Raw genomic sequence first — 26,803 nt, 5'->3', positions numbered from 1 at the left:
CGGAGCGCGGCCCGCGCGCAAGAGCCGGACCGCGGGCACCGCCCACAGTGCTCCCGGGCCCGACCGAGCTAGGCGGCGCGGCTTCCGCGCCATGGGACGGTTGCTGACTCTGAGCTTGCTGGGGATAGCGCTGGCGCTCCTGGGCGAGAGGCTCCTGGCGCTCAGGTAGGTGGGGGCCTCTCGGGTCCCCAGGCTCAGGGTGGCAGGGGCTGCGCGCGAGCGGGGACCCCGGAGCCAGCGGCCACGTAGGACCTCTGCATCGCTCTGCTCCTCGGCCGGCGGAGCTACTCCACCCCAACCCCCAGCCGCCACCAAAACCCGGCACAGTTTGGGCTGAATCGCGAGACTTCATAGCGAGTTTGTAAGCTTTTGCTGCGCACCCAGGTCTTTCTTACCTAAGTTGACAAGCGAGTACTTTGCGATTTACCCAGGGGCGAACCTAGTGCTTTAACTTGAAAACAAAACTATTACTCATTCACTGAAACTTTAATTATAAAGATTTATTTCAGGTCATTGGTGCTGCTTCTCTTTGTTGCCCGAACCAGCCTCCGTCTTTAATAAAGTTGTTTTCCGTCTCTTCCCTGCAGAGTTTGAGAAACTCTTCCTCTGCTCTCTAATCTTGGCACGGTTGATCAAAGATACTTGAGATATTCAGCTATTGTTCTTACATCACTTCCTTATTTATCTCTTCGTCTGGGAACACCGAAGCCAGAATGCCAAACAGGACACGCCTAGTCTATCTCATGTTTTAGTTATAAGGAAAAAACGTGGGTGATCAGACGTCATAGTCTCTAAATTATCAACTCAAATTATGTTAAGCCTCACGTGAAAGAATTCCAGAATGTTGAGCACCTTCTCTGTACGCTGTGCACTCTTAGCCTCCTGTAATAGAGTAAGGCACCGTCCTTACCTTTAAAGAGTTTACCCTATTAAAGGGAAAGAGAGAAATAAATCAAATAGATAAATTAGGATGTTCAGGACAGGTACAAACCAACCCCTGTTGGCTTAAGGAGGAGAAGTTACAACGCCTGAAGGTGGAGTTCAGGAGGAAGAGACATCTGACACTAGCCTTGAGGGATGGGTGAAACACAAGTGGGGATGAAGGAGGCAGTCCCAGATGGAGAGTGCCGCGTGAAGAAAGGGAATGGCGGGGGAAGTTTAGATTTGAGCGGAGCATAAAGTTAAGGGATGAGAACAGTAGGAGTAGGGTTTTGAGATGGTTAAACCTACGTTGAAAAATTGGGGCCTGCATAGATAGGCCAAGGGGAACTAGCAATGTTTGTTGTATGTGTTTTATTTTTTTAAACAGGAACCTGTTTAAACCATCTAAAGCATAACCAGTTGGGCTGTGTAGAGATGACCTGGGAGGCTGGATTGGAGTAGAGCAGTGGTTCTCAGTCCTGGCTGAGCCTTAGGGATCTACTGGAGACCTGCTGTCTGGGCTGCACCCCCAGCAGTTCCAATTCTGTTGCTCTGGGTGGGGCCCAGGCATGAGTATTTTTTATTTTAAAAAATTCTCCTGATAATTCTAACATGCAGTTAGAGTTGACAAGTACCAGAATAGAGAGCAAATAGACGTGGGGAAACTAGTTAAAGTCTTGCAGTAGTTTGGCCCAAACTCTGGAACCCCAGGGATGAGGGGTAAGGCCAAGGTGATACTACAGTTTCCAGCTCTGCTGTCTTAGCTGCAGCTTCATCTGCTCATAAAGGGATGCCAGGAGGAGGAACAGTGTCTATGCAACAGGAAGCATCAGAGTTGGAGGAGGAACATTTACTGGTAAGAAATGGACATGTTGAGCTTAATTTTCACATTATATAAATGACCATCCTGCTCTGCAGAACGTTATTGAGTTGGGTGATTTTGTATGATCTGTCCAGCTCTTGGTTTCAAAGGCAGGACCACTAAAGTTCTCAAGCTCATTAAATTATCCCTAAACTTCAAACTACCAGTGTTTCCATAAGTTGAAGTTTTCTCAATTAGTCAACTTTTTCTTCTTACTAACCTTAAGGTTTTAAATTTAAATCCCTTTAAATGATAAATGTAGATGCAAACCTAAGAAAAAGTAAATAAAGCTTATTTAATTTACATAGAACGCACCTGCTAGATGATTTAAATTTGAATGTATCTTTTCTTTATAAAGACTTGACTATAATAAACTTTATTGAGCAGTGACTTCATAGGGTGGTAACCTCATTGGACAGTTGAGGCCTTATAGTGGCTGATGTGAGAATGTTGGGGTGAATGATGGGTGGCTAGATCTAGCAAATAAAAATGTAGGACACCCAGTTAAATTTGTATGTCAGATAAACAACAAATCATTTTTTAGTATATGCCTATCCCATGCAATATTTGGGATGTAATTAGACTAAAATACTATTCGTTATTTATCTGAAATTCAAATTTAACTGGGCATCTTGCATTTTATCTGGCAACCCTATGAGCGCAGAGCATCAAGTGCCTGCTACTTACAAAGTTCGGTGGAGTGCTTAAATGCATAACATTTCTCCTTTCAGACCCTTAGAGTATTTTGAAAAGCAGCATGTTCCCACCTCCACATAAAGAAAGGCTCTTCAAAAACAGGTTTTTGGTTTGTTTTTTTCTCTCATCTGCTGCCTTCTATTTCATTATTCTATTTTTAGAGATGGCACTTTGGCACTCAGGTTATTTCTCTCCCCCAGGGTGCCCACTTAAATTTCAACTTGGATTTCAGGTAAACAGTGAATGATTTTTAGTATAAGTATGTCCTGCATGGATAAATGGAATCAAGGTTGTCTCCTTCCATCTGAACTATAACTGGCTAAGGTTCCCAGGGGAGGATGGCATGTCATACCCAACTTTTCCACTCCTCCCTCATGGAGCAGTAAAGGAAAAAGTAGAAATACAAACATGTCCCCAGGCCAGTGCTCCCTGTTGCAAAGCACACACCCTTGAATGAATCATGAGACTTGAGTATATCAGAGACCTATGCCTGAGCAGGAACTCCAGATACAAGCGTCTGAACTTTTTGCTTGTTGCTTGACACCTTTTATGACAGCTCCACCAAGAAGCTAGCTATCCAGTCAGCTTTTGAACACTTCTGAAGGGGCAGACTTGTTTCCAGCCACCATCCTCCTTATTTATTGTATGACTACTGTGTGCTGGTCTTTGTGTTGAAAGTGTCAGCAGTTCATTATATTAAACTAAAACTTACATTTACTGACATTTGGAAAGAAAGCCCTTTTACCTTCCTGCCTTCTTCCAGTTTTCATATATGTCTTCCTTCCTATATTATACATAATATTAACTGAGGCTTGGAGAGGCTGCCTAGTTAGTTCAGAAGTTAGTGCCAAACCTGTGCTCTAAGCCAGGTCTTCTGATTCCAAATACAGTTTGTCCCAGCTCCACCATGGCCTCCTCTCTTCTCTGCCATTGGAGCAAACTTTCCCCAGCTTTACAAGCCTAAGCACACATTCTTAATTAAGTAAGAGCGTTACAGGGGACCAAGGGGTGAATTTCAAGGGGTTTTACAAGTCTGTTTGTGAAAGATAAAGCCCCAGTTTGTCTGAATTTAAGTCTGTACGTAAAAGATAAAGCCCCATCAGTGGTTTGTAGGTTCAAAGGCAGTGAGATATGGAACAGACCTGGTAGTAACACTGTGTTCCCAGTTTGCTCAAAGTATATTGGCACACCAGACTGGTGCATCCTTACTGCTACCACACGATGAGGCAAGATAATCAGTAACCGCCCGTGACCCATTCCACTTTGGATGGGTAATGCCTTTTCCTGAGTGAAGGAAATAGAGATTCATTTCATGGTAATGACTGTTGGTTAAGGGTTCATGCTTTGTAGCCAGGTCGCCTGAATTCTCCACTATTTACATGAGACCTTGGCTTTTATTTCACCTTTCTGTGCCTCAGTGTCCTAATCTGTAGGATGGGTATAATAGTACTATATGCTCCATATAGGAGCTGTAAAAAATAAATGAGTTCATTCTTGTAAAGTGCTAGAACAATGTCAGACATGTAGTAAGTGCTCAATAAAGTTACCTATGATGACAATGACGTTGGAGCAGGGGTTCTTAGACTTTTTTGTGCCATAGATCCCTTTGGTAGTCTGGTGAAGCCTTGACTCCTTCTCAGCAAGCATCATGTTTCTAAATGCATAAAATAAAATTCATAGGATTACAAACCAAACTGAAATACTATCTAAGTTAATACTAATTTAAATACGTAAATTCTATTGCCAAACTATTTAAAAGATCTAATGTACTAATGTAATAACATGGCCTTCTTTATTAAAGCCTTAAGTAGATCTAGAAGTAGTTGAATACCTAACAGTAGATACTGTGAAGCAGAGATGAGTATAAATGGTATTTTGAGATCTCTACAACAACTAAAATGTGATGAAACAATGTAATTTCTGTTAGTGACAGAGTCACAGGTACTGCTAGTAGAAAGCTCAGTGGTTTGTTGCCTACACTCATCATCAAAAGAAATACTCAGTTTCAGTCAGAGGTTTAACTAAAGATGTGTTTTTTCCCCCCCATCAGAATTCAGAAACCCCTGAATTTTACCCATGGACTCTTTGAGGGTCACTGGACCCCAGATTAAGAATCATGATGTACCTGTTTCTGATGGGGGTCATTGGAGGAATGATTACTGGCTCAGTTGAAGGAAGGCAGTATGCATTCTTTCCTGTATTATACCTATCATATACTCGTAACTAAAAGGAAAATAACCAAGTTCTAATGAAAAGGAAAAGGAAAGTGAGAAAAACAAAAGGAACCTAGAACAAAGAAAGCAAATAGCTTTCATCTAGAGTGTCCATTTTAATAGACTAGTAGTGGTGGCCTGGAACATTGTGTCTAAGCTGGAGCTGAGTTAAAGAGAAAGAGTGCTGTAATTGATTAGCAATGTCTGCATGACAACAGAGTGGCAACTGCCACACCATCTCTGATCTAGTACGTTCATAAGCATGCTGTGGACATAAAGTGTTAGGGAGCAAATAGGCTGCTGCAAAAATATGACTTATTTGTGTTTGTATCTCTTATTTATTTATCTGTTTTTGGCATTAATATATGTAGGCTTATTGATCTGCTAGTCCAAAGAGTTTGTATAGCTTTCATTTGTATATTCTCCAAACTTCTTAAATCTGTTCTCATTTAGGAGTGCTTTTAGCTGCAAGTAGCATACATCAAATTAATGGTAGCTTATTCGTATTGAAGCTTGCTTTTCTCACTTGATACAAACTCTGTGAGTCATTCATCCTAGAGCTTGTCCATTGAGTCAGTGATCACATCAAGAAATTAGGTTCTGATGTTTTTGTTCTTTGATCCTCCACTGTTGGCTTTGTGTCCTCATACTTGTGTTAAGGATACTGAATGACTGCTGTAGTCCCAAGTACCACATATATGGTCAAATCATGAAGAATGGAGGAGTGTTGCCAGTTAGCTCTCTTCCTATGTCTGCCTTTTCTACCAGTAATAAATTTATCTTTCCCAAAAGGCTGGGTCATATGATTACCCCTAAAGTACAAAGGGGGCTGGAAGCAAATATTTGGCTTGCCTGCTTCTGCAGTGAGAAAGAGCAAGGAAGAAAGGGGTGTGAATGGCTTTAGGTTTGTTAGCTAATAGGGTCTGCCACTCTGGAGTACAGAAGTCCACTAATGAGTAGGGAACTGATAGTTCTGCCAAGCAAAAAGCCTAGCAGTTTTCTACTGAAAGTCTTTGAAAGTCTTGATGGGCCACAAAGGATGGAAGCAAAATCCTCTCTCTTTAATCATAAAGGAAACACAAGAAAAAATGACTTGATTAACTAGTAACAGTCCTTGTGTTACTCTTCAGTTTTAATAGCGGGCAGTCTGCATATCTAGAGATGATATTGTACAACTGAACTAGCTGATGAAGATCGCCCTGTTAACAAAGTGTAATCATCAGTCATTGATGCAAACCTAAGTTGACTCTGAAAAATACCCCACACCAAAGTGTCCAAACACATATGAATTTTATTTTATCCATAGAATTTTTTGAGAAAGTTAGATGGTAATCAACATTACCCCATCTTTGTTTAGTCAAATGGGCATAAAAGTAAGTTGTATAAAATCGACACCCAAACCAGCACATGATACAGAAACTTGATGAAACTTCAGCTGTGACCTACTGGCTTAAATTTACATCTGTTTCTGGAATCACACAATGTCAATAAACCTTGGAGGTCATTTAGTCTCATCCTTATTTTTATACGTAAAGAAGACTAAGGCCTGCAGAGATTAATTGACCTGCCGAAGGTCATGCAGTCTTGCTCCTATGACAGAAACGTGGTCTCTTCTCCCCTTTCTGAGAAAAATACAACAGCAGATTAGAGCCTGTGGGTGGAACTTCCTGGCTGGGTGCTGAACTTCAGGGAAGTCATTTTTCTCATCTCTAAAATAGGGATAATGGTACCTACTTCTTCGGATTGTTTTAAGAATTAAATGAATTCATTCAGGTAAATCACATAGAACAGTGGTAGGCTCAATACATGTTCTCCCTTCTTAGTATTTATTTCCTTTTACCACCCATGATTATCAGCAGCATCCTCCTCACTAGTGTTACTGCTACAACTTATGTTAGGCTAAGTGTACTTGTTCTCACCTTTAAATCACTGCTGGGACTCGTAGACTTGAGATTTTTTTGTATTTTTTTTTACTGCTTTATTTAAATTTTTTATATGTTATTTGCTTTATTTTTTCTATTACATTAATATATTTTATATCTTTTTTTTTTTTTTTTTTTTTTTGGCGGTACGCGGGCCTCTGACTGTTGTGGCCTCTCCCGTTGCGGAGCACAGTCTCCGGACGCGCAGGCTCAGCGGCCATGGCTCACGGGCCCAGCCGCTCCACGGCATGTGGGATCTTCCTGGACCGGGGCACGAACCCGTGTTCCCTGCATCAGCAGGTGGACTCTCAACCACTGCGCCACCAGGGAAGCCCTATATCTTTATTTTATTCATTTATTTTTATTTTATTGCTTTATTGCTATGTTGTTTCAAGAAGTTTAACAGTATTTGAGTTATATGATTCCAAATACATACTGATTAACAGTTTAATTGGAAACTTTCATATGTATATGGATATATATATATATATGAATTGCCAAAATATATAGTTGCCACCACCTGTTGGTAATTCTGGGTTGTCCAGGCCTCGGCTTCTTCCATCTCGCCAAGAAACCAGTAGCCTTCCCCGTATTCGGTGTCTAGAAGTCCGAAGCTGGCAAGGATATGAATAGGAGAGAGACAACTGGCAAATTGTCATGTCTCTTAAACGTGTGGTACCTGTGAACCACTTTGAAACATGTAAGCTACTCTGCAGGCACGCTTGTCATTCTTTGTGGATGTGGAGAACAGAAAGAGAAGGTGAGCCAGTGAGAGGAGGGAAAGCCTTCAAACAATAGAGCCCAGATGTGTTTGCCCACCCTGCTTGGTGGCCCTGTACTCCAGGGTGGGAAGGAAGAGGGAAGATGCTTTATTAGAATTCAACATTTTCTCATTATTCCTTCACTTCCGTTTTTATGAAATTACAACAGCAAGTAGTTTGGCTACAGTAGTTGGTGCTCTCCAACCTTCTCACCCCAATAAACAGTCATGGGGATGGGACTTTCTCCACTTGTTTCTTAATAACTATTTATGAGGTGTCTTCTGTGAGCCAGGCTCTGAACAATGCCACTTTCTCTCGACCTGCTTTCAGTCACTGTGTCATTTTGCAGAGGGTCTGGGCATTTTATAGCCCCTCTGGGTCCTCAGAAGGAAGACAGGGCTTCTGGTTCTACATCTGAAGCTCTTCCCACAACACAAGAGCTGTGAGAAATGGGACCTGGTGCCGTGTTTACATTTGCATAGCAACTTGCATTCCAAGTTGTATTTGTTGAATTATTGGCTTCCTTTTACGACCCATGTTCACATATAGAACTTTGTGATTTGCATTTTTATTTTAACTTCATTTCTGGTGCTATTTTATGTTCCTACCCTTGTTTTCTGTCTTCTCTTTTATCTGCTTTAGATTTATGCTGTGTTTTATGTATTGCTCTAAGCCTCTTTAAACCGTTTCTGCTACAAAGCAGGGAATATGTAAACAGATAGATTTTTTTTTTAACAGGAATCGACTTAAAGCCTCCCGAGAAGTAGAATCTGTAGACCTTCCAAACTGCCACCTGATTAAAGGAATCGGTAAGTCTGAGAAAATGCTTGTTACACAGCTTACATTCCTTGGCCCACAACACTAGAAAACTCATTAACAGTATTTTGGCACATAATTACTGTTTATCAGAGGGAAAGTCACATTAAATCAGCAAAAACCTTTTCAGTCAATCTCTTTTGATCTCATGCACCCTGTATTTCTTCTTCTCTCTTACTCTCACTGTGACTTATTAATTATTTGTACAATCCTATGTTTTAGACTTCTTGCCTGCTTAGTGACTTTGCTGAACTCGTTTTGTCATCTGTGTTCTGTATTTTGTCAAGTCTGTATTTTTGTCAGGTCTGGATTATGTGTGGCCACTGAATTCTGTGTACCATTAGCCCAGGAGTCAGCTGGTGAAGGTAAGTCAGAAGGAAGAGAAGTTATAAAACAGAAAATAAAAATCTCCTAACAGGGCTTCCCTGGTGGCGCAGTGGTTGAGAGTCCGCCTGCCGATGCAGGGGACACAGGTTCGTGCCCCAGTCCGGGAAGATCCCACATGCCGTGGAGCGGCTGGGCCCGTGAGCCATGGCCGCTGAGCCTGCACGTCCGGAGCCTGTGCTCCGCAACGGGAGAGGCTATAACAGTGAGAGGCCCGCGTACCACACACACACAAAAAAATCTCCCAACATAATCTCCACCCATGAAAAAGAATGAAATAATGCCATTTACAGCAACATGGATGGACCTAGAGATTATCATACTAAGTGAAGTAAGCCAGACAGAGAAAGACAAATATCATATGATATCACTTATATGTGGAATCTAAAAAAATTATACAAGTGAACTTATGTACAAAACAGAAATAGACTCACAGATATAGAAAACAAACTTATGGTTACCAAAGGGGAAAGGGAGGGAGGGATAAATTAGGAGTTTGGGATTAACATATACACACTACTATATATAAAATAGATAGGGGCTTCCCTGGTGGCGCAGTGGTTAAGAATACGCCTGCCAATGCAGGGTACACGGGTTAGAGCCCTGGTCCAGGAAGATCCCACGTGCCGCGGAACAACTAAGCCCATGCGTCACAACAGTTGAGCCTGCAAGCCACAACTACTGAAGCCCGCACATCTAGAGCCTGTGCTCTGCAATAAGAGAAGCCATGACAATGAGAAGCCTGCACACCACAATGAAGAGTAGCCCCAACTCGCCACATCTAGAGAAAGCCCGTGCGCAGCAATGAAGACCCAATACAGCCCAAAATAAATTAATTAGTTAAAATAAACTTTTAAAAAATAAACAACAAGTTCCTACTGTATAGCACAGGGAACTATAGTCAATATTTTGTAATAACTTATAATGGAAAAGAATCTGGAAAAGAACACATATATAACTGAATCACTATGCTGTACACCTGAAACTAACACAACATTGTCAACTATACTTCAATAAAATATAAATAAATAAATAAATAAAAATCTCTACCTCCCACAAAAATAACCTCAGAGATAGAGTTTCTGTTTTATCCTTTCTGGTATTTCCAGTGCAAATGCAAACAAATATATGCATATACATTTATATCTATGGTTTTCACAAATGGCATCTTAGTATAAGATTATATTCTGTAACTTGCTTTATTCTGAACATAGTGTGAACAGATTTCCACATCAGCACATGTAGATCTACCTCATTCTTTTTAATATTTGCACGTACCATGATTATTTACCCAGTTCCTTAATGCACATTTGAGTGGGTATAGTTTTTTGCAACTACAAGCATGTCAGTGAACTTCATTGTACATATAGCTCTTCCGTTTGTTTATCTGAAGGATAAACCTTTAATAGCGGGATTATTGTTCAGTTAGCACATATGTTTAAAGTTTTGATGGTCTTTGCTAAATTGCTCTGGCGTTGGCAACGCTAATAAACTCAATACCCCATGTTTATAACCACATTCACTCCAGACAGGATTCATTATGCTCTTTTATCAAAAACAAAGTAGTGAGCCTTTTCTGTATCACACAAAGAAGGCTTCCATTTCATGGAAACTATGTGTTTTCAGAGAAGCCTTTTCTACTTCAGAGCTTCTTTCTGTGCACTGCGCCTCATGTACACATCTGTTTCCTCTGTGCTCTTGTCCCCTTTTCCCATTGCTACTTCTGTACTTTTCCCAGTCCTATCTCCCTTCACAAGACTCCTTGACTTCTTTCTCCTGGGGTTTCCCCTCTTTGTTTATTGCCCAAACACTTAGCAGGAGGATACAAACTCAGTGTCAAATACCAGATTGTCCAGATTGGAAAGGTCTGTGCTGGATAATGCAGAGCATCCTAGAATTAAGGTTGTTTGGAGTCCCAAAAAAAACCCAGCAACTGCATCCTGCCTTCTGGCCGCAATCACGAAGAGCCGCCTTGGAACTGGTCACTAAGCAGAAGCCAGATGGCGTCTGGGAGGGACGTTGTACAGGTTGGGAGGCTGAGTCAGTGATCTCGGAGGTTACTTTTGCTACTGAGTTAATAAATGTCAAATTATTAAACAGCCCTTGGCCCTGTGAAGTCCACCTTCTGCGAATTCAAGTCTCAGAGTAGACAATAGGGCACAGCCAGACACATTACTGGACAAACTGCCAAGTGTATTGCTGCTACAACTCACTGGAATGGAGGGCACCTCAGAGAAAAACAAGTCCAACAACATTTGTATTCTGAACAGGCATCTGTCTGTGTTTGTGACCTTTATGTTGTGATGCGTGTGAGCTGCTGTCTGGAATTGGGAAGAATGAGGAAATATGTCACCTATGGCCCCTCTTGTGAAGTGTTTAATGCCTCTGAGGCACTTCAAAAGGCAACAGAGCGAAGACGATGAGTGATTAGAAGCACATTTGGGATACATTTTTAGATCTCATTAGAACTGTGCTTTTTCTCTCCCCCTTCTTTGCTTTTGCTCTGTGGTTAGCATACACTATATGAACATTCGTTGAATGCTATGTCAGCGATGCATAATGGTTAATAATAGCTTGTGGTTATATGTTTTTAACAACAGTTGCTTATTCAGTGGTCTTTGACTACAAAGGAATAACAGGGCATACTTTCCCATAGGCAAAAGCAGTGTCTCTTGGTAGGCAGCAGGAGTAGAGGGGTTCTCTTTTTTAGTTTCCACTTTGGAAACAGTAGCAGCCATGCAGTTGAGGCCAACTAATCCCTCCAAGAGGTAAGGGGACAGGTACATCCCCTGTCCCCCGAGTCCCCATCAAGACAAACATACGCACACACACACACACACACACATAAAATAAGGCTACATTCACCATGACTAGAAATGAACTCTTTGCAATTCTTAGGTGCTTTATAAATATCATATCATCTCATGTCTTTGTTTTAATAAGTAATAATCACTACCACATATCATACAGGATGTGTGCCTTCAGGGGGTCAGAAAGTAAGCTCACTATTTATTCTATTTTTTTGTATTCCTTTCCAATGTATCTAACAGACAGAAACTAACATTTGGTATAATATCGACATCTAAATAATAAAAATTATAATTAAAGAGCTATTTAACTCTATTTGAGGCTTAAAAGTTTAAAACATTTTAAAATGTCTTTGAAAATACTGGCATTCAGAGTCCTGGACTAAAACAAAATTTTGAATGGATTATTTCTCTTGAGTTAATAAATGATTTTATACACTTGGCAGGCAAGATCTTTATAATAACTGCTGCTTGAGTTTTTTTTTAAAAAAGCATTAAAGTTTATAGCCCTTGTTGTCAAGTACTTTACAATCTACCTATGAAAAGGAAAACAGAAAAACCCACTATGTGAGATATAGACATATTTTTTCTTTTTATAGCAGATAAGGACCTAAGGCTCAGAGAGGTTAAATAACTTTTGCAATTTTTTTCCCAATATAGTATTTTCTCCCAGAGTGATTAATACACACATCTGATTAATGAACCAAAAACGTGGAAAATAATAGGCTACATTACATTTTGGATACTCTGTTGGGTATGGCAACGGCTGATTTGCTGTTATAAAGTTACAATAAGTAACTTAGAGAAGAGAGAAATTGGTTCTCTTTTATGTGACAGTCCAAAGATAAGCAAATGACCTAGGGTGACTAGATGATTCTACTCCATGTGGTCATTCTGGAACAAAGGCTGATGAAGCAACACAGCTATCTTCAACATACTGCTTCCATCTTGGTACAAGACTAGAGCTCCAGTTGTTGCCATTTCCCAGCAGGAAGGGGTAGAAAGAAAATTTACATGGATATTTTTATTTTATTTTACCCAGTAGTTGCAAGTAGTTTACCTTGTACTCTCATGTCCCATTAACCTGAACTCAGATAAATGGCCACCTCTATCAGCAAGAAGGGGTAGAAAATGTCTGTAGCTATGTTGCTGTGTACCCGTAGCTGAAAAAAAAGAAGGGGAGTATGGATACTGGGGAGCAGCTGGCCATCTCTGACACAGATAGATAATTGCTAAAGGATTAAGAAGGGATCAAAATCAGATATGCTAAGTTAGAAGACTTTCCAGAGAAAGAGTGTTTGAAAGAAAAGTACAGGATATGAATTGATGAAGATCTTGGTGAAAGGCATGGAAGCAAACATTTTGGGGGAGAAGCCAACATATGTAACTGACCACAGTTGGATTTACAAAGTAAAGTGTCTTCAGAGAGGAACCAGGGGATGGTTCTGACAGAGAAATTTCATTAAATGCTAGGTTGTGTTTTTTCTATGCACTTTTAAGTCAGAACAAAAGACTTGAATCCCAGCTTCCCAGTTTGTGACCTTGAACAATTTACTTAACCTTTCAACGGCTCCATATTCTCTAGTCTAAAATTAGAGATAATAATATTGCTTCTTAGAGTTACAAAAATTATACGAATTAACATATGTAAAGTACTTATAAGGAGCCTGGTTCTTGGTAAACACTTAATATATGTTAGTAGTTATTACTGTTACTACTCACACTACTACTATTTCTATTATTGAATTAGAGGAGAAAAAATTAGGTGTTATGAGATGATAAAAGCCTACTGTCATAACAGCTATAGAAATAAAGATTGGGGAGTAGATCTGGAAAATATTCTAAAGAAAGCTACAGATAGACTTTTTTTCCTTGGAATTAGGCAACGGGATTAAACAGAAAGAAGCAGCAATGTGGTTGACATGAATAAATCTTTTAAAAAACATTGTTCTTTTCTTGCTTATTAAAAGAATATGATTATTTGTAGAAATTTTTAAAACAAAGAAAAGTATAAAGAAGAAAATGAAAATCACTCATAATCCCACCACCCAAAAAAACATTGTTATTTTTTTTCTACATATCTTTTCTTTGTCTATGTGTGTAAGCATGCGCACGTTGAAGTTAAATTGTCTTAAATGATTTTTCAGGAACAACAAATTTTAATTAACTGAGCTCCTACTCAATGGATCTAGAAGGCAGAACTTAGACTAGAATTCTGTGTGCAGGTGTGTGTGTGTGTTCGTGTGTTTGTGTATGTATACATGGTGAAGCGTTCCTTGGTCCTTGCTCTTTATCAGTTGAGAAACACCATGGCACTAGAATCTAGAGGTTTTTTAACTTTTGGGAGTATCACAGACCCTTTTTTTGAATCTGCTGAAAGCCAAGAACCTTGTTCACAGAAAATGTTCTTATCTGTACATACACAAGACACTTCGCATTGCATAGAATTTCAGAGGGTTCATAAACTCTTTGAAACCCATGTGTGGTTACTTAGGGATCCACAGACCTCAGGTTAAGAACTCAAGCATACAATACTTAAACTTTTATCTCTCTTCTTTCTGAGAAGCAAGCATATGGGTCATCTTTATGAAGTGAAGTTTTGGGCTTTTTTTTTTTTTTTTTGCTTTTCTCCACTATGATGGAGCCAGCAACACTGGAGGCGGCCAGCCAAATGCAAACTCAGGAATCAAAGTCCATATAGCTGGATAGATGCTGTTTGTTTTTGACAACCTAGAAATAATCGTGGAGAAATCCTTTGGAGAGGGCTTAAAGTGGAAGGTTGGATTTTGTGGACTCAGAGCATGTGTCATGATTTGGCTTAATCTAAGCCATTTTTATTCCTCTTTTCTTGTGTTTGGGTCTATTATCTGTCTGTGGAATTTACACAGTGAGACCACTGGCAAGGTCTTATGTCTAATTATTTGCTGTGCTGTGTGGAGTGTACTGCAGACAATCAATAAACAATCAATAGTAATTGTAGCCTGTTTCAGAGACACTGTTAGAAGTTTCACCTGGCTTAGGTGCATGGTATTTTTCATTAATCGTCTTTTGCTAGTTTTTTTCCTGTAATTTAAAGCCTAAATTTAAAGATTAAACAGAAAGCTTTCTTTGCTTATGAGAACAAGCAGGCATTGTTTTTTAAAGAGGGACTGTATAATCCCAGGTGTTTTATCTCTGTTAATGAGAGAAAGTCTGTGTTTGCTTCCGATTGAGTGAGCCGAGAAAGGGACAAGAATATTTGCATGGTTAAATGAAGATGAGCCCTTCATTCTGAAAGTAATATTCCCCTGATGTCAATTACTTTTGTACAGACATCTGGATGTTTATCATAAGAGTGTACAGATGTCAACTTTTTCGGTATTATAGCTGGAAATGTGGTGATTACTTGACTTTGATTTGAGTAGACATAAAATCTCTAACATTTAAAGTCAGAAGTTCACTGCAGGAAAGGATTTAGACTGACGTTTATTAAAGAGAGTGGTTCCTTGGAAGTAAAAATCGGAACCATTCCGAAAGATACAGATACTGATAAAGTAAACAAAGCTCTACCTAACAAGTCACAGAATTCGAACATGACATTTATCTATTTCTTGAACTTAACAGAAGCCGGCTCTGAAGATATTGACATACTTCCCAATGGTCTGGCTTTCTTTAGCGTGGTAAGTATCTTCCTTCCCCAGTCTCAGTGGAGGAGGTACAAGGGAGTTTGATGAGGCCTTCAGAGCAGTAACTTGTTTTTAAAGTTCCTCAGTTTCAAAAACAAAAAGACAGGTCAAACAGGATCTTGGAAATTTTCCTCCAGCTCCTCTGAATGTAGGGATGAAAAAGTCTTTGCCAATTGATTTATTGCTCTTTATGTTCCCACTGGCTTGCACTAAAATATTCCAATGCAATCTGTGTTCTAAAAGTTTGTTATTAAAAAGGATATTTGGGGCATTATTGTGGATATTTGATACTACATTATGCTATTTTAAATACAGCATCTACCTTTCCATTAGATATTCAATTTGAAACTAGTATTCTTGCTGTTATTATTTATTTTCAAACAATATACCAACTTTCCTAGACAAAGGCCAATGCTTTTGCTTTCTTTCTTTTTCCCCAAATAGCCTAACGTAAGTGGAATGTCATTGACTGAGCTTATTTATACCCTTCACTTTTGCCTTAATTTTTATAAGCTGAAAAATAACAACCTTTTCAGGCATACATTACAAAGACTTTAAAATTGATTGGCCTGAGTGATGCTAGGCTACACCAATATGCATTCTAATTAGAAAATTGTATATGTGGGCCAAGGAGGAAGTTCTGACCACCTCTCTCTCCTCCCTGGCGTGGGCCAAGGTGAGGGACCTTGGCATCTTCATGGATTCAGTTTTTCTTGAGAAAGAAGTATCCAGCTTTGAAGGCAGCCTGTAGTTATTCTGTTCCCTCTCAGCAGCCATTATTTTCAGGCACTGAGACTCAGGAAAGATGTGAAAAACTTGGAGATGCTTCAGAAGAGAGTCACAACACTAATAAAATAGTTGTCAGACTTATGAGAAAGGTGAGAGAACTCAGCTGAGATGAGAATGAGGGTTAGAACACTCTTCAGGTTCCTGATGGTTTTTATATGAAAGGCTGTGAGTCGCTGGTTATTTACCACAGAGGGAAAAAAGAAATACTGTAGACTTTAGCAGAAACATTGATATTTATATGGATTGGCCAAAAAGTTTGTTCGAGGTTTTATCACATCTTATGGGAAAACCCGAACGAACTTTTTGGCCAGCCTAATATTAAATTTTAAAACTATGGCTTTAAAAGTTTTAGTTAAGGGGCTTCCCTGGTGGCACAGTGGTTGAGAGTCCGCCTGCCGATGCAGGGGGCACAGGTTCGTGCCCCGGTCCGGGAGGATCCCACATGCCGCAGAGCGTCTGGGCCCGTGGGCCATGGCCGCTGAGCCTGCGCGTCCGGAGCCTGTGCTCCGCAGCGGGAGAGGCCACAGCAGTGAGAGGCCCGCGTACCGCAAAAAAAAAAAAAAGGTTTTAGTTAATTACCTACACACAATGAGTAAAATGACATTTCTAGGAGGGCTCTGGGTTTGTGTAGAAGCACATGCTTGCACACATATCTTATATTCTTAGGAAAAAGCACTGAGACTCCTAGTCAACATTATTCATAACTAAAATGCAAATATCCAGAGTAGAGTAGAAGGCAGTTGCTTTTTTTGTTTTTGCAAAGAAGCTGTTTTCAGAGATTTGCGTAATCCAAAAGTCACCTATTTCAAGATTTTCTCCCCACAGGAATAAATCTGAATTAGGAGGGGTGAGGTCTCCAAGCACAAGACATCTACAGCCATTTTAGCTGAGAGGCTTAATATAGTGACAGTGATCTTGTAGCCAAGTCAACAGAATTTCTTCTGCTTGTTTTTCTCTTATCCTTCCTTGGTTATATGACTTTTCTTTTCTTTTTTTCAAATTTAGAAACAATCTCATTTTACTGATTTTTTTTTAATTTACTCAGCCTTGTCTCTAATATTTCCCAGAATGCACTCCTTTCTAAATGAATACCTCCTACATCATAGCATTTTATTCTTCCAAGCATTGTAGCCAATTAGCCCATCCTATTCCACAGTTACAGGCTTGAGGGGCATCTCAAAACTAACATCACACTTAATGAGGAATTAGATGACATAGAATAGAAAAAAGATTTAAATGACAGTGTGAATGTACTTAACACTAGTGAACTGTACACTTAAAAATAGTGAAAATGGTAAATTCTCTGTTATGTATATTTTACCACAGGTGGAAATAAAATAAAATTTGAAAAAGAGAAAAAACAGATTAAAATGATAGGGAGTATTACAATAACTGGAGAGTTATTACATCCCTGGTAGAGCTTCCTGAGCATTGAAACCCTATCATTTATGGGACATTAATAAAGAATAGAGATTATTAACCACTGAATTGGCACTGCCAGGTAGCAATAGCATAATTGCAGTTTATTCTACTTGTTGGGCCTTGAAGTTGTGTAATTTTGATAGATATTTTTTAATTGGAGAAAATTTCTATTAAATACAATTTGTGCATAAAGTGAGATTTTTTGGGTACTTTTAAATTTGCATAAAGTATGACTTGAAAGATTTAAAAGAGAAAAGACCTCGATTATTTTAGTGAGGGCTGAAAAAGCATTAAATGAAATTCAACTCTCATTCCTGATTAAAAGCTCCAAAAAAACTAGAAGTAGAAGGAAACCTTCCAGAAACCTACAGCAAATACCATTCTCAGTGGTGCAACATTAACTGCCTTCTCATTCATGTTTAGAAAAAGAAGAAAATGCCCTAAAATACTGTAACCATCAGTAATCTACTAGAGTTCTTAATAACCCAAGAAAACAAGAAAAAGAAATTTGAGGTAGAAAAAAAGACAAAACTGACGTTATTTTCAGATAGTGTGATTACCTGTTTTTTAAACAGTCTAAGAGATTCACCTAACATATTCTTAGACCTAATAGGAGAGTTGAGTGATAGGGTTGTATTCAAAATGAACATATAAAACTCAATGGCTTTCCCATACTAGGAAAAAACAAATAGAAAATGTAATACTACTACTACTACCAGTAATTAATAAGGTTCCATTTGAACAGCAACTTAATTTCCGAAATTTATACAGAAAAATAAATGAGCAGAAATATTTAAGACTATTTTGGAAAGGTAAAGCAATGTGGTGTGGGATGTGAGGACTTGCCATATATATATACATATTGTATCTTATAAATAAAGCTATAGTAATTAAAAAGTGGCATATTATCACAGGATTTAGACATGAGTCCAAACAGACCAATATGTAAATAGGGATCTAGTACGTGATAAAAGCAACATTTGGAATCAGTAGGAAAAGGACAGACTGACTACACGCCAAGCACTGATCCAGGCCTTGGGGTCTAGCAGTGAACAAATGAGACAAAGTCCCACCTCATGTTACAATGGGGAGAGAATGAATGTGTGTCAGATAGTGGCTTATCCCCGCCCTCAACTCTGTGTTATCTCCCAGTCCACCAACCTTCTGGTTACCCTCTGAAGAGACTAAACCCTTAGTCTTCTGCCTCAACTCAGAAATATCAGTTATTGTTCAGCTTTCAGCCTCCCAGCTTCCAATTATTATTTTTTTATATTGTTTCCTCTCTGCTCTCTTTGTGTTTGCAGGTTTATGCCACAACCTTTAGCCAAAGTCTCTATCATTTATTTATAGTTGCCACTTTAGTCTATAAAAATACTTAAGCCGGGCTTCCCTGGTGGCGCAGTGGTTGAGAGTCCGCCTGCCGATGCAGGGGACGCAGGCTCGTGCCCCGGTCCAGGAAGATCCCACATGCCGTGGAGCGGCTGGGCCCGTGAGCCATGGCCACTGAGCCTGCGCGTCCGGAGCCTGTGCTCCGCAACGGGAGAGGCCACAACAGTGAGAGGCCCATGTACCGCAAAAAAAAAAAAAACTTAAGCCTTTATATTTAACTTTTTCCTCTGTTTTAAAAAGGGTCTAAAATGTCCAGGCCTCCACAGTTTTGCACCAGATAAGCCTGGAGGAATACTAATGATGGATCTAAAAGAAGAAAACCCAAGGGCACTGGAATTAAGAATCAGCCGTGGATTTAATTTGGCTTCATTTAATCCACATGGTATCAGCACTTTCATAGACAATGGTAAGAGCTGATGAGCTACCAACATTAAAAAAACTTAAAATGGTTTTGCAAGTGACTGTGGAAAATCGATTTGGATCATATCTGTAGTAAGAGAACAATTAACTCATGAATTACTTCTGTATTCTTCATACAAATAAGTCCATTATTTGCCTCTTCAGCTGTAAGTTATACTACATTTAGAAATTTCTAACGGTTAACACCTGAAAGAATGTTTAGATTTCATAACCTTTTCAAATATCTATTATCATTACATTGAAAAAGAGCTATATTTGTGAATTAAACTATTAACAGATTATTCATGAATTCTGTATATGGAGTGAGAAACACTCTTTCTTAAAGGTCAGGGGACCAATGATCAGAAATAACACCAGACAGACAGTGATGGGAAAGACGGGGAAGAAGAATGATCTGTTAGGTCGTCTAACAGCTTATACATTCAACCTTTCCTTGCTCGTGGTATTTAAATGTCAGTGTCTGCCCAGAGGTCCTATGGTTATGTCTTGTAAATTAACTCTGTTCTTTCAATTCTTTAGATAACACAGTTTATCTCTTTGTTGTAAACCACCCAGAATTCAAGAATACAGTAGAAATTTTTAAATTTGAGGAGGAAGAGAATTCTCTTTTGCATCTAAAAACAATCAAACATGAGCTTCTTCCAAGGTAATTAGTCCTTTTGTTCATTCTCTGATTTATCTGTAGCATTTTCAAATATTCCCTATGATGGTCCTTTCACCTTTTGAAAGAGCTGAAATACACATATATATATACACATAAACAAATATATGTATTTATATGTGTATGTGTGTATACATAGTTTCCTTGCAGAGCAGGGAAAGTCGATATCAGTGTTCTATGTGGGCTCCCTTGAGAAATAAGGAAATGCTGGACTACCGAGGATTTGCTCTTCAGGGACATCTTGAGAGTAGAAGACAAACCTCACCATTTTTCCTTCTGTCACCTCCCATTTCAGATGACTCATCATCCGAATAGTAATAACACCTGTCCTGCCAAGGAAGCGTAGTCTGCTTTATACGGAGTTTGTGTGCTTAGTATGGGACTAACAAGAACTGTTTTCACAAGGTAGCTGTGGGCCAATGGTCCTGCAGAATTGGAAGTGGGTCACTGCTATTTCAAGAACATAGAGCTCGTTGATAATGTGACTAAAAAAGAATTATGTGCCCCTCCCCGGCTCAGCTACATCTTTTAAGTTTGAACTTGATGAATATTTTTAATTTCTGTTACTTCCCTATCTAGGACTTAAGTTTGTAACTGCCAACCATTCTCCCAAAAATTCAATTCGTAATAAACAGGAGCATGAGTACCATCCAGGCAGCCTTTGCATTAGGGCGCTGTTTCAGAGAGGGGACCCACCTTCCCTGTAGCTCCGTTTTTCCTTTAACAAAGGAGAAAGCCGCTCTTTCAGACATTTTTGCATAGGGTAATTGGAATTTAAATTTAATAACACCCTTACCTAATTGGTTTTAAAAATGTAATTGTTTTTCGCATATAAATCTCTCACCTGAAGCATTTCACTATGGCAATTTCATCATTCATCTCTCCGCAAGTGTTTATTGAGCGCCTGTTCGTTCTTGGCAGGTCGCCTTTGTGAGTCAGGTAGAAATTGAACAGTCAACCTTAGTTTGACTAATAACTAAGCAAAGGAACTCAGGAAAATCCAGCAACTGAGAATATGGAAGCTACGTAAATGTTATTGACAGCCCAATCAGCTCACCAGCCAATGAGGCTCCACCGAGCTCTCTCCCTTGGACAGCTCTGTCTTTTCGTATTGTTGTTAAACCCTACATTTCTTGCTGTCAAAAAACACACTCTGTTGGCACCAAGTTCTTTTTCCTTTTATAATAACCTGCCATAATTGCTAAATGACCTGTCTTCAAATTACCTGGTACCATAAAAAATTGTTCTCCGGCAAATGATATTATAGTAGATTACATATGACTATAGCCATGTGATTTTAGCTGAGTTTTTCCTGGGAAACCTCTCACCAAAAATTTAAAGCACATATTATGTAAACCTTCTGGAGACTTAATCTTTAATACTGAGACCAACTGGCTTTTTATATTCTCTCACATGTTATTTTTCTCTTCCAGTGTGAATGATATCATAGCTGTTGGACCAGCACATTTCTATGCTACCAATGACCACTATTTCTCTGATCCTTTCTTAAAGTATTTGGAAACATATTTGAACTTACACTGGACAAATGTCGTTTACTACAGTCCAGATGAAGTTAAAGTGGTAGCGGAAGGATTTGATTCAGCAAATGGGATCAATATTTCACCTGATAAAAAGTATGCTCTCTTATAGAAGTATTTTCATTTCTTCTCAGTCAAGGTGCTGGGCCAAATTCTTTACTTTGCTTTTTTTTTTTTTCAATGCAGAAATAGCTTACTTGATATTTTTGGTCTATGATAAATATACTATATATAATATTTACAAATATTACTATAATACTACAATATAGAATACATATATGTAATATATTATTAAATAATGTTTTATATAATATATATATGTGTACTATATATTTACATGTAATATATAAATATATATTTATATATAGTATATAAATTTGGTATATATCCTTGTAGAGTTTAATTTTATAAATGTAAATTTTTATAAAATGGGTTCATATTTATATATACATATTAAAGTATTAGGTAGGTGTTTTCCTTTTAAATAGATATATCATTGTTTTATTGGCTGCATATTATTCCATTTTCAGGATGATTGTAAACTAATTTAACCAATTCTCTATAAATGGATATGTAGGGGTTTTTTTTTTCTGTATAAAAACCATTTTTTATTTCTCATTTACCACTGAAACTTATCCAAATATTTTTAAGGAAAAACCCCCCAAGGGAGAATTACATACAGCATAGTGGTTAAATCTTCAGATTTTGGAGTCATATAGACCTAGGTTCAGATGCCCACTGGGCACTGGCTAAATGTGGGGCTATGAGCGCTTCCTCTTTGCACATTTGTGCAAGTGTTTCTGTAGAACAAACCCCTCAAAATAGAACTACTCACTTAAAGGGTGCTCCTTTTAAATGTTAACTTTAATAGATACTGCCAAATTGCCCCCCCAAATTATCTCACTATTTTTATATGTCCAACTATAACCTATAGGAAGGATATTAAAACTCAATATTAACTTTCCCTTTTACTACCTTAGCACACTGAACAATTTAAACTACTACAAGTATAACATGAAATAAATCTGGCATTCTGTGACAACTAAATGTCTATTTTCATGACAATTTCTTCTTTCTTGTTGATTACAGAAAAATGAATAGAGAATCATTTAATTTAAATTGTCTATAACTGACCCAATCCAACCTCTCCCACCAAATCTGTTTTTCTCCTCAACTCTCATCTTTCAGTTATGACAGTCAAACTTTCCAGTCACCCAAGCTAAAAATAATAACAATAGGGCATCCAGCTTTAACTCCATCTCTCTCACCATTCCTATTCAGCCATTGAGCAGGTCACACTGGTTCTATCTGTGCTTCCGTCCCTGACCCTCACCCCCTCTTCCTTCCCATTGACACCTGCTTGGTTCAGGTTCTCACCCTCTCTGGCTGGAGTATTACACTTTCTTCCCACTTGTTTTCAGTCCACTTCCATTTTTCGCACTGTTGCCAACTTTGTCTTTTATATTCCCCTGCCCTTTCAAGATCTCCAAAAGAGGGACCTCAGTCTGCTTCATCTTTGAATCCTCATACTGAGCACAGCCAGTCACAAAGCACATGGTTAGTAATTGTTGAACTGACCATTTGTTATCATGCCACTCTGTTATTCCAGAAATTCAGTGGACCCCAGTTGCTTATCAAATCAATGCAGGCTAATGGGTTGGACTTTCTTTAATAAGCTAGTTCCAACCTCCCTCTTCTACTGTTTCCACACTTACTATGCTTTAGACAAGAACTCATTATTTTGCAAAACTGCCTCTCTTATTCTTGCCCCTGTGCCTTTGTTCACATGTTTTCTTTTGCCTAAAAGGTGCTTTGTCCTCATATCCTCAAATCCAGTCTCTCTTCCCATGTCCACTGCAGATGCCCCCTTCCTTTGTAAGCCCTTCTGTTTTTTTAGGAGTTAGAGATTTCTTCAGTTTCTAGACCTGAAATATGTCTTATGGTACCAATCATGCTGTATTATTTGTTTAATATGTCTAAACCATCTGATCACCCCCAACACACTACAAACTTTTCAGGAGAAAAGGCTGTGTCTTCTTCATGTTTATATCTGTCACAATACTGAGTTCATGGCTTTACACACTATAATTGCTCAATAGAACAGTTGCCATGGAACAGGCAATTCAATGAGAAAAATTACCATGAAGCAGTCCATTAATTCACCCTCCTTAGATATAGCCAGACTGTTCTGAATAGATACTTATTTCTAACTCTTACATTTCTCGATATGTTAATAAATATTTATTAAATATTAAGTATTAATATTCTAATAAAATGTGTTCTGTTTTATACCATATGTTTCTACATGTAAATGATCCCTTGAAATATCAAATTATATTGTAGAATGTAAAAGCTTTTTTTTTGAAACCAAATATTTGTTTTACTGTCCTTTCAGTGGCAAATATCACAGACTTTATATTTTAAATGATGTCCTATATTATTTTTCCTTACAAACTTTTTGAAAAATAATTTAGCAGTCCCATGATTGTTGTAGTAACACTGAATTGATTTTGAAAGCTTATTTTTTAAATAAAAATTGACCTTTATCAAGCATTCCTTGAGAGCCCATCATTGATTAACTTCTTGGCAGGTTATTAAGACTTATTCGTCATACTGTGTTAATGAAGCTTTATATTAGCCTGGGGCTCTAACCAGTATGTCCTTCCTGCAAAGGTACATCTACGTTGCTGATATATTGGCTCATGAAATTCACGTTTTGGAAAAACACCCTAATATGAATTTAACTCAATTGAAGGTAAAATATTTCTTTCTATATCTAAAGTAGACATTAATCTTGAAATTACATAGTTATACTATAACAATTCCTCACTTAGAACAGAATAGCCAGTGTTACTATTCTGGGTTTTTCACTGCTTCCTCTCTGTAACTGGCCAAGTCTCTTGTTTCCCCACAATCACAAGAACTGACTGATTACATGCAGCAGTGTGTTGGGAGGGATATTTGCATCAGATTTAGAGCCCATTCCATGAAGTACTGACGGCACCTGATGAATTCCAATAAGAATTTTCACAATTGAAAAGACTAATAGATGAATTCTGAAATGAAGATTTATACAAGTTGTCAGTTCTTTCAATAATAAATGAAGGTAGAAATTGGGTTCCACACCATTATTATTTTCTTCCTGCTTGAAAACACATATTTTAGATTGATTAAGAATTTCCTATTTTGCTTTGAATGAATTCCTTGAGCTAACTGATCACTGTGCATCTTTTAAGGGGAAAGGAATTCATTTTTTAGAGAGATTGATTATTGCCCCAGCTTTCTTAATTTTAGGAAAAATGAAAAGTGACTCTAAACCAGTGTATTAAATTTATTTTAAGCAATATTGGTGTTAAAGGGTGGAAGCAGGAGATGGGTGAAACTTCCCCACATGCATAGGGGCAAGAAAGTTTAGCCCTAAATTATTTAATCAAATTTCTCATGGCATTTAGATATTGACATTTTTTCATTTGGAAGGTACTCAAGTTGGATACACTGGTGGATAATTTATCTATTGATCCTTCCTCGGGGGACATCTTGGTAGGCTGTCATCCTAATGGCCAGAAGCTCTTCGTTTATGACCCGAACAATCCTCCCTCATCAGAGGTGCTTATATTTTTTAGTTTTTCAACCTTAATTATTCAAGTCCTTTTAAACTAATACAATAAACTTATGTGGTGGTTGGTTTTGTAATTGCTTTAAGCCAATAATTGGCAGAATTTCACATTGTTCAAATACGTTTAGAAAGGTAGTCTTTTGATGTATTAAATTATGGTGGAAACTAGTCAAAAGACCTTTTTATAAAGACATGTGCCCTCCTTGTGTGGTATACTGGCAATTTTTTAAATACCTGGCTTATTGTCAGCTCTCCACATGTCACTACTTTTGTTCGTGCTAAAGCAGTGAGAAAGTAGGCACATTAGTGTGGAAGTATTTCTATTAATGCTCAATTACTATAATAACACTCAATCCTGTGTTGGCATGCAATAACTAGATGGTTTAAGAAAGTACTTTCTTGGAAGGTTTAACAAAGTAATTTAAACATTAAAAAAATTGGTAACTGCTATTTTCAACAGCATGTCCTCTTAATCATTGGGTCTTTGTGGAAGATTATTGGTGACTGAGTGACTGGGTGGATGGTGGTTCTATATTAATCGTTTGTATCTCCTGAATAGGTTCTCCGCATCCAGAATATTCTATCTGAGAAGCCTACAGTGACTACAGTTTATGCCAACAACGGGTCTGTTCTCCAGGGAAGTTCTGTGGCCTCGGTGTATGATAGGAAGCTGCTTATAGGCACTTTATACCACAGAGCCCTGTATTGTCAACTCTAAATGGTCCTTTTGCTATGCAGGCATGCTATCTTCTCTTAACAATTTTCTATGAATTGCTAATTCTGGGGGAGTTTAACCAGCAACGTTGACCCAGAAATGTATGACATGTATAGTAAATTTATTTCAGTAATGAAAGCCCCCCTTCAGTTCACATAGCACTTTTAACGCAAAAGGAAAGTGAACAGTTTTTAAAATTGCCAAGTAAAGATGAGAGAAGAGAGCTGCTTTCAGTAAAGTGAATACACTTTGCATAAAATAAGCCTGCTTTCCAACTGCCAGAGCATGAATTCCACCGAAACAGGGTAGATTATATTTCCTTAAAATGTAAGTGACCTCAGCTCCACCAGTGTGACTACTGTGACTCAGAACTACTGATAGGTAACATGTTTTGATATTTTGTACTTACATCTTTGTTTACTATTAAAGAGTTGGAGTTATATTAAAGACTAACTAAAATCCATGTTTTGTCTGTGCTTAATTCTCAAGGCATATCCTCAGCGGGGGAATGAGAAAGTGGCCACTTCTTTGTGGGGTTACCTTGGGATGTGCAGGCATGGCAATACTAATTTTTCTCAGTTGAAAAACTAAACTATTTGAATAAAATAAAACAAAGAATAACTAAATATGGCAACTGGAATTCTCAATTAATATGGAGTATTCCATCAGCTCTATTTCTTAATGGGAGCCCAACTTGCATACAAAGAGGAGATAACAGGTTGGAGCTGGAAGGTCAATCATGCCACCTCCTTATTGAACACAGCCGTGAACTTCATCAGGTGAGATGAAGTCAGCTATCCAGGCCCACATGGTTAATCCCAGCAATGACAGCATCAGGGTCTGCCTCATAGAGAAGCGTTCTTTCCACTCACTGTACCTCCTGTAAATTCATCTTAAACCCTGAAGAGAGACTTTCACATGTCTCTTTCCATTGTAACTTATCAAAGCACTTCACTTCTCATATGCTCCCCCATCTTCAGCATCATAATAATCAAAATATGTCATTTACTTATAAAGTGAAAGACAATGCATTAAAAGTGGTACATTCATTATCTCATTTAATCCTAATTACAGCCCTGAGGGAGTACGTATTGATATTATATCACTGTTAACATTTCACAGATGTTCCAGGTCACACCTGGTAAGGGGTGGCTCTCAATCTATTTCTGATGTCAGAGGCTGTACCATTATCTGCTGCATGATGCT

At 38.4% G+C, this 26,803-nt stretch overlaps 1 protein-coding gene across 3 annotated transcripts; it reads left to right on the top strand.

The window, feature by feature from the left end:
* On the top strand, positions 1 to 26,060 carry LOC113618388 (serum paraoxonase/arylesterase 2). 3 transcript variants are annotated; one of them, XM_027102489.1, is made up of 11 exons: positions 59 to 165; positions 1,686 to 1,777; positions 2,515 to 2,581; positions 8,114 to 8,184; positions 14,986 to 15,041; positions 18,888 to 19,053; positions 19,587 to 19,713; positions 21,162 to 21,362; positions 23,940 to 24,021; positions 24,744 to 24,872; positions 25,442 to 26,060. In XM_027102489.1, the coding sequence occupies exons 3-11, from the start codon at positions 2,541 to 2,543 to the stop codon at positions 25,598 to 25,600; spliced, it is 1,032 nt and encodes a 343-aa protein (XP_026958290.1). In that variant the 5' UTR covers positions 59 to 165; positions 1,686 to 1,777; positions 2,515 to 2,540; the 3' UTR covers positions 25,601 to 26,060. The 3 variants fall into 3 exon arrangements, with proteins under 3 accessions (XP_026958288.1, XP_026958290.1, XP_026958287.1); XM_027102487.1 differs by lacking the exons at positions 1,686 to 1,777; positions 2,515 to 2,581 and having other exon boundaries at positions 1 to 165; XM_027102486.1 differs by lacking the exons at positions 59 to 165; positions 1,686 to 1,777; positions 2,515 to 2,581; positions 8,114 to 8,184 and adding an exon at positions 8,325 to 8,556.
* Positions 26,061 to 26,803: the final 743 nt, after the last annotated feature.

This window comes from Aethalodelphis obliquidens, unplaced genomic scaffold (genome assembly GCF_003676395.1).
Source record: "Aethalodelphis obliquidens isolate GAN/ISIS:26980383/991018 unplaced genomic scaffold, ASM367639v1 scaffold5, whole genome shotgun sequence".
In the NCBI taxonomy this organism is placed as follows: Eukaryota; Metazoa; Chordata; class Mammalia; order Artiodactyla; family Delphinidae; genus Aethalodelphis; species Aethalodelphis obliquidens.
The sequence above is the reverse complement of the archived record's forward strand: the minus strand, read 5'-3'. Positions and strand labels throughout refer to the sequence as shown.